At 33.3% G+C, this 8,853-nt stretch overlaps 1 protein-coding gene across 1 annotated transcript; it reads right to left on the reverse strand.

Moving 5' to 3' along the window:
- Positions 1–6,443: 6,443 nt before the first annotated feature.
- On the reverse strand, positions 6,444–8,330 carry LOC126734558 (uncharacterized). The gene is made up of 2 exons (XM_050438244.1): positions 7,497–8,330; positions 6,444–7,437 (listed from the first exon to the last, which is right to left on the reverse strand). The coding sequence occupies exons 1-2, from the start codon at positions 8,166–8,168 to the stop codon at positions 6,805–6,807; spliced, it is 1,305 nt and encodes a 434-aa protein (XP_050294201.1). The 5' UTR covers positions 8,169–8,330; the 3' UTR covers positions 6,444–6,804.
- Between the last annotated feature and the right edge of the window lie 523 nt (positions 8,331–8,853).

The following is an 8,853-nucleotide window of genomic DNA, read 5'->3' on the forward strand; positions in this document are numbered from 1 at the left end:
AGTTGAAAACTGTTTTAGTAAATATGAAAGAATTTCTTAAAAAAACTTTCTGCAACAAAATGGCTCAAAATAGAAACCTATATATATTTACATTAAATTTATTAATACATGGCATGTACATAATATAAATATTAGATTCAACAAATTTATGAACAGAGTTTTTCTTATAATATTTCAAAGCTTTATAACTCTATTCCAAATTACAGTAGAATTATTTATTTTTCAAGATTCTCTACAACTCATTTAATACTTCTTGCCCATTTAGGTCTTGGTAAAGATAAAGCAAGCAAAAACTATTTCAGGATTCCTTTTTACTGATATGAGAATAAAAAACAAAAAAAAATTGTTGTTTACTTTGGCTTAAAATACCAGACTTAATGTTGACTCATGTTGCATGACAGAAGTAGTCACAAGCCAGAAAAATGGTTCATTTAACAGAAATGCCCAAAATAACAATTCTACAGATGATTGGCTATGGAGATAATACACGGACGCAAATGGAAGTAGCTCGCTTATTTCACGAAAAATTTCCAAATTTGCCGCCTTTAACCCAAGGGACAATTAGTAAAATAGAAAAGCAATTCCGCGAGCTGGGCCATGTTAGGCAGGTAAAAAAAGCAGCTGCCAGTGCAATAAATGAGGATACCAAATTCACTGGTATGTACTCGGAAAGCAGCCCCAGTACTCGATATTAGCTATTCATCAGTTATTAGAATATTAAAGGAAAACAAAATGCATCCCTATAAAATTATACCCACCCAGGATCTCACGGAAGACGATTTTGATAGGAGAATGTATTTTTGTGAACAAATGATGGCAATGTTAGACAGCAATGTGATCCAAATTAGAACATGTTATGTTTTCTGATGAGGGCACCTTTAGGGAGAGCGCCCACCAAAGTGGCGTGACAAGAAGCAAGTAACGCGCGTCTAGCATGTTACTTTAAATGAAACCAATGACAACGAATGATTCAGAGCACACCAAAATGACAGTGGCAGTGGCATCATGCAGCTTGCTACGCCACGTCGTTAAAAATAGAGCTTGTTCTACTTTTTGCCACGTGCTACTTGCATTTTGTATTTATGTGTTTATTGCCAAATTTAAATATGGAAGACAGTCCATAATTTAATATTAGTTTTGTTTCATTAATTGAGAAATTTCCAGGCATCTATGACAACACAAGTCCGAAAAACTATTGGACTAATTTTTGTCAGTAATAGCTCAAAAGTTTCTCTTCTCATTCTGTAGAAGGATTGGAACTTCGCGGATACATATTTCATTCTTTAAATACATTAAATCCAATATGTCCTTGCATCTCTTTCCAATAAGGGTGTACACAAAACTGACGTTGCGGACGAGTTTTGTTCATATTGTTCACGTTTAAAAGCGTTAGCATAACTTCATCCTCAGAGGACGACATTTTGAATTTAACTAACCTTTTTAATGCCATGCTACTTTAGTGTGCGCTACCTGCCACGCTAGTGCCATACCCGTGCTAGGTCACTGCCATGTTACATGTCACGCCACTTTGGTGGGCGCTCTCCCTTACTCTTCACGGTCATGCCAATCGTCAAAATTGCCGCTATTGGTTCAGGGAAAATTCTCGCTGTATGAGAGAAGACAATACTCAATACCCTGAAAATGTTAACGTGTGGGCAGGAATTATTGAAGATCAGATCCTAGGTCCCTTTTTTATTGAAAGCAATTATTTAGAATTGTTTCAAAATAATGTAGTGCCAACGTTGGGCAACTTGATCCAGGAAACCCACAAGTTTCAGCGAATATGATATGGGTTCAACAAGATGAAGCACCACCCCACTACCAAATAAATGTCCGGCAGTACCTCAACCAAATATTTCCAGATCGGTGGATAGGGAGGCGAGGATCGATGGAATGGCCAGCACGGTCTCCCGATCTGACGCCATTAGACTTTTTCTTATGGGGATATGTGAAAACCATTGTATACAAAACTAAACCCACTGACTTAGCTGACTTACAAAGAGGAATAACCCGGGCAATTAGATCGATCACACCTGAGATGTTGAGTAACGTTAGAAGAAATTTCTATTTACGGGTAGGGTGTTGCCAAGACGTTCGTGGCGAGCATTTTGAACATCTCCTACATTGACATTGTAACGATTTTCGGCAAATAAATAATTTTCTTTTCTAAATTTTATTTTTTGAATTTTACTTAATATTTTCGAAACAGTCAAAGATAGGTATGGGACATTGTATACAAAATATGTCTAAAATGATCTGAGGAATCTAAAAATTAATTAACATACAGGGTGCTATGTTTAAACTAAGCAAGTTGATATTGGCCGCCGTTATCTGATACTCCCTATATAAAAAGTTTTTATGAAAGAGAATGCGCAACTATAAAAACCAATCGACGTGTTCGAGCGTTTTGTATAAGGAGCCGCTGGGAGGCAGCTGTCAGTTCAGTGCAGTACAGTTCGAAATATTGGCGCGATATTTAAATCGGACATAAATAAAATAGTAAATAAATACGTTGCAAATAATTATTTGCAGTAGTCGTAAGTGATATTTACAACGTTTTTAAGTCATGCGAATTAGGAGCGCTAAACGCCTGTCTACACATGCGTTTTATCTTAATTCGCATTTCGCTAATGGGTGTAAACATGGTAACCTTGCCAACGTAAAAAAATAAAAGTCTGAAATTATTTTTCAAAAAATATATTTTAGAACAACAGATTTAGGTACTGTTTACACGAAACTTTAATGCGTTTTAAGGGTTTATTAAAAAAAAAAACGAACTATCAAACGATTTTGTTAACACTTCCGTTAATTACCGTAATAAATTAGCATTACAATAACGTTGAGATTATAATACCATAAGCACCTTATTATATTATCCGACCGAAATGTCACGGAATTTCTAATCTAAAGTAGGCATGTTAAATGGGAATTATACAATTTCATACACGATACGTATATATATCGGGCGTTTTTTTCAACAAAATTAAAAAGCTCGGTAATACGCGCATAACTCACTGTGGTAGACCAGTTTATTATTTGTGTTGCAGATAAGCGCCGCGATAGCGGATGATTTATGTCAACCGAAGGGATTGGCAACAACGTCATTAACACGCGACCATCGTTGCCAAGTTACATACATACCTGACGGAATAAATAATAAGCGTTCCTGGAAAATGGGAGAATTTTCGGGATTTCTGGAAATAAGCTTCTGATTATCGGAACGAAATAAATCGAAAGATTGTCCAAATCCAATTCAATTTTCTTTTATATTCGGCAAGGGATTACGGTTTAAGTCTTTTTTAGGGCACATTTCAATCTGTCCGGACTTGGTTTTTATCGGAAAATCAGTTTTTTTTTCTTATTTAAGCTTGAGTAAAAGAAGTTCATTTATAGGATTAGCATTAGGAATGCAGAAATGCATTTTATTTTGTCCCAAAAATTATTCTCTCCCTTTTATTCTCTTTTAATGGTTTGTTTTTGTAGATTATTATTTTACATTTGCAGCTTTAGAATGCGATTGTTGGAAAGCTATGACCTTAATCTTGATAATTCCAAAGGTTTTACATTTTTTGAACTATTACAAATTATATCTGAATGTAATTAAGAAAGAAATCTATAACTTGCAACAATATTATGCCTATATAAATTATGAAGAACAAATTTTTTTTTATAGATTTCCATAAATACTGGCCTTATTACATCACGTTTTGGTATAAATTACATCTAAAATATTTACATTTTGTTTATTTCAATGTTGAACAGATTTCTTTAAAACGATGAGCGGTTTTTATTATCTACAATTTCTTATTAACCCTTTCAGTCACGAATTATGAACGCTTTGTGAAAATTTTTTTTAAGGGTTTTTTTAACTGTTGGTAATATTTAAAAAATTTTAAAACTATAAACATCATGACCAAGCACTGACAAAGTGTATATAAAAAATACCCTACAACTTACTTTATATCAGTTTATTTAGCATGAAAACCGTGAAAACAGTTGTTTTCTCTACTAACGCAAAGAGATATATTACATTTAGAACATTTTATATATGTGCGGGACTTACACTGAGCTTCTTTGCACCTCCCTATTTTGTCACAAAATATAGGAAAATAACCGATATTATCAAAACGTACATCTAAGACAGGTCTAATTTGTTTATTGGTTTGAGTAGGTATCAACGGAGTGTTTTGAGGACTTGCCGCCCTGAAGAAGTCGTTGGTCTTCCTCGTTTCTTTGTAGGTATTTTTCCACATAATATAAGAGATTCAGCCAAATCTTGACGAAAATTAATTAGATCAATGACATTTTTTTTAGGTACATCAAGCTTTTCAGCTTTTTTCTTGTACTCGAACCATGAATTTATAACAGCCATATCTAAGGCATGTGAAATAAGTCGAACCGTCCATTTTCTTGATCTAATAAAGGACCTATAAAGGGAGATCAGAAAATCGCACTTGTCCACACCTCCCATTCCATTATTGTAAAGTGACACTACTTTTGGTCTTCGAATTTCTATATATTTTTTGTTTTTCTTGTCCCATCTTTGACACATGTCATGTGGAGAAACTCCAACAAAATTGGAACCAAGAGTAACCATTTTACTGTCGACCCATTTGGTCAAGATAACACCGAAATTTTGACATATGAGATTTTCCATGAATCCTCTCTCTAATTTTTTCTTATTTTCCTGGCGGTCCGTAAATGGTGGCTTGGAAAATCGATCTTTTCGAATCGTCCCGGCTGCATAAATTTGCTTTTTAGATAGCCACTCAAAAAGCCAATACGAGCTGAAGTAGTTGTCAAAAAAAAGTTTAGATTGTAATGGCATCCGTTCTGACAATTGCTTAACAACAGCAGGTCCTTGGCCAAATAATTGGTATTCTGTTTTTAATTCTGTAGCGGCACCCTGATAAAATGATAAAATCATAAATTGTTCCAGACTCTCCACATAATAAAAACAACTTTATGCCCTACTTTGTTGGCTTATTTTTAATATATTGTTTTATATTTAGGGAGCCTTTGAATGGAACCATTTGTTCATCCACACTGTATACTTCTTCGGGATCCAACAAGTTGAACCTTTTTTTTATGGAGTTATATAAAGGTCGTATTTTCCATAGACGATCTGCGGCATTTTTGTCTTCCTCTGTAGTAAAATGCATGTTATTTCTTATCCTAAAAAATCGATTCACAGACATATTTTCAGATATTAGAGATATAGAAAATTTTGGCTCCCATGCGCACTCTTGGATAACTTAAATTTCCCATAATAAGCAAGATTCCAAAAAATGTCTTCAGCTCAGGAACGGTTGTGGCTGGAAAGTTAGCTACAGCATTTTGTACTGCGTAAAAATTTGTTTTCTCCATACAGGACTCCAGCAATTGGTCAGTAAAATATTTGGAAAAAAAAGGTGATGGCAAATTTCTTACCTCGAATTGAGAGGGTTGAAAAAAGTGAATTGAAGGTGGCATTTCATACATTCCTTTTATCCACCTTATATCTTTTTTTTGTATAAGATTTTGTGAATCAAAATACTGCTTGGCATATTCAGAGGCTGTCTGGCAAGAAGCAACTTCAGATTTTTCGGAGCTTACACTCGGGTCTGGGATGGCTTCATTGAATGAAGAATCTTCCAAGTCATTGAGACAAGGGCTAGTAGCAAAAAGTTCATCTAAATAAAATACAAGAATTTGTTTGCAATAACTCGAAAAATAAAACTTTTTTTATGTTATTATACCTCTTGAGGATACATTATCTATTTCTTCCCAACCGTCGTCATCCTCTAACATCAATTCCTCTAACTCGGAATCATCCCCATTGATGAGTTCAAACAACTCGTCCCCTAATGGTTTAGTCCAATATCTGTCAGTCATGACGTACACTATAATGTATATAATTTTATTTAATCATATCTGCTTATCTAATAATCTTTTTGCAAAATTCTATTATTTTGTGCTTACCTGATCTAATAATTATTATAATAAAAATATCTAACGCCTTTTTGTAAAAAAATAGCGTAAAAAACTTTGTAAACTTGAAAGAAGCACGTGTCTAATGAAAATATGCCGGGCAACTGTTCACACAAACAGTGTTGCCAGGTGAAATAAAATGAAATCATGAAAAATGTAACCAAAAATCATGAGTTTTGGAAAAAAAATCATGAGATGGCGTTTTAAGCCTTATTTAAAAAAAAAACATACATTATTTATATTAAAATATTTTTTTGATGAAATAAAGATACAAGTACCAAAATATCTACTTTTTTATTAACAAATTTAAATAAAAACATAAAATTATATGTTAAAGTAAACAAACGTACATAATCTTAAAGTAATTAACTGAAAAACAAAAATCCGAAATATCCGTTATTTTATTCTGACTCATCGGAATCATAAATTTGTTTATTTAATTTTTTAAGCAAATCTTTTTGAACAAATACGGTTTTCTCTGCCCACTAAACTTTTGGTGTGCAGTATAGCAGCTATCATAGGAGTTTTCAACCGATTTCTCTGTTTTGTTTTGTTTAAATTTATCTGACTAAACACCCTCTCTACGTTAGCACTGGAATGCGGCAAAGTTAATAAATTAAACACAAAATTACTTAAATTGGGAAACCGGGATTCTGTATTTTCCACACATTTAATCTTAGCAATTTTACCCCAAAAATCGCAAATACCTTTCCAGGTAAAATTAATTTCATAATTTCTAAGTAACAACCATTCATTGTCAATAACTTGCATATCAGCAGGAATTAAATTTTGAAACAACATAGAAACATTACTTATAGACCTGATTTTTCTTAATTAAACTACCTCAGGATCTAGAAATTCTAATTTCTGAAACACAGAGTTTTTAAGTGGAAATCTTGACAATATTTGCTCCACACTCTCAATATAAAAGTCTAGACATCTTAATTTTACCATGTCGAGTCGGTTTTTCTCCAGATCGGCAGAGTTTATGTGGGCAGAAAAGTACATGTCATTTAAATTTAAAAAAAGTCTAGGGTCTTTAAAATATATATTTTCAATGTTGGCATTTAGATATTCGTCCTTAATATAATAATCTAAAATTGTTTTAACTGTTCTAGCAACCTCTTTATAAATAACGTGAATTTTGGGCGATTCGCTTTGCATTAATTTGTTTAAGCTATTAAAAATAGGTAGTACATGCGATAAAAATGATAAGTATAATTTATTTTCGGGCGTGTTTAGTTTTTCTAAAATAATATTTGCTTGACTGATTTTAAGAGACGCCTGATCTACGAAATACAACCTCAAAGCTTCATATTGATTAAGAAGCCTTTTAACCACGCATTCCAGAGATAACCAACGTGTCTGGCTAGGATGTAAAATCTTCGATATTGAGACATTTGCAAATTCCTGGAATTCCTTATATTCTTCCACTCTCTTCGGACTATTTGAAAAATAGTTATATACCTGTAAAAAATTATATTTTTTAATTAAGTATACATTTATTTTATTAGCGTATAGCTTACTTCTCTCGCAAATTGTTCCACTTCCTCAGGCAACTTGTGGCATGCATATGATGCACACAAATGAAAGCTATGGCATATGCATTTCATTATGAATATACCTGGAATATTTTCTCGCAATCGACTGACCACAGAATTATTAACGCGAACCATGTTGCTCGCTCCATCTGAAGCAAAGCCAATAAAGTTTGACTTATATGGAACACCATTTTCGGTAAGGAAGTTGATTAAAATTTCATAAAGTGCAGCCCCTGTGGTCTCTACTACTGGGATTAACGCCAAAAAGTTGTCTTCAATGTCAAAATTAATGCACATTCTTACAACTAAACATAAATGTTTGGTGCACGAGTTATCAGTAGACTCATCTATGATAATGCTAAATTTATTATCCCTCATTAGGCCAAGTAGCCAAGATTCTTGAGACAAGCCTGTAACTTTTTGTAAAACTCTTGACATCTTTGTTCGTTTACATTTCATTTGTTTGACAATATCTGAATCAGTGCCTACAGCATTGAGATAATCGATGAAATGCTCCATCAAATTCATAGGGAGATTATGTTCGGCTAGAAACCCCGCAGTTCTTATAATTCCTTCTTTCGCTTTTTCTTCAATGCTTATTTTTTTAGAACTTTCTGCAAACATTTGACTTATTTTTACTTGACTTTGCTTGCCCATTGATGCTCTCTGCAAAGCTTTAACATGCTTTTCAGTCTCAGAATGTTTTACTAGTTGGGTTTTCCCTGCAGATACCTTAACATCACATTTACAGTAATCGCACCTTAAATTTAAAAAAAAAAAACGTTTACCTCCATTAAAATAAAAGTTTTGTTCGCCTTAAATTATATATATCCGCAATAAAGCAAATTTTAATTAGTTACGATTCAGTAACTCATATTATCATTTAATTCTCGATTTAACATTATTATAAGTGAATTTAGATTTTGTACTCAATAAATCCAAATTGCACTTATTTTTACAGAAAGTACCTTAACTTAAAATATCATAAATACCTACCAGGCAAAGCCTGTCCCCTTTCTGCTGTTCTCGATCCATTGCAAACCCGGTATATTTTTCCATTCCTTTTTAAAATTTTGCTTATAAACCTTTCTTTTCTTGCTAGGTCCTGGAAGAGATATACTCTTGGATGTACTACTACTAGAACTACTAGAATCACTGTCACTCATATTTTTTAATTATTTTCAACTCACAAATAATGCTTTACAATACCAAATACACGAGCAAATGCATAAAACTTCGTGAAAAATATAGCCCGTAGAAATATCCGAGAATCTCGGGGAATCCCCATACTCGTCAGTATTTCCCGTTTATATAGGGCTGTGCGGATATTATTTAAGGCTTT

The sequence above is a fragment of the Anthonomus grandis genome, chromosome 3 (assembly GCF_022605725.1).
Source record: "Anthonomus grandis grandis chromosome 3, icAntGran1.3, whole genome shotgun sequence".
Classification (NCBI taxonomy): Eukaryota; Metazoa; Arthropoda; class Insecta; order Coleoptera; family Curculionidae; genus Anthonomus; species Anthonomus grandis.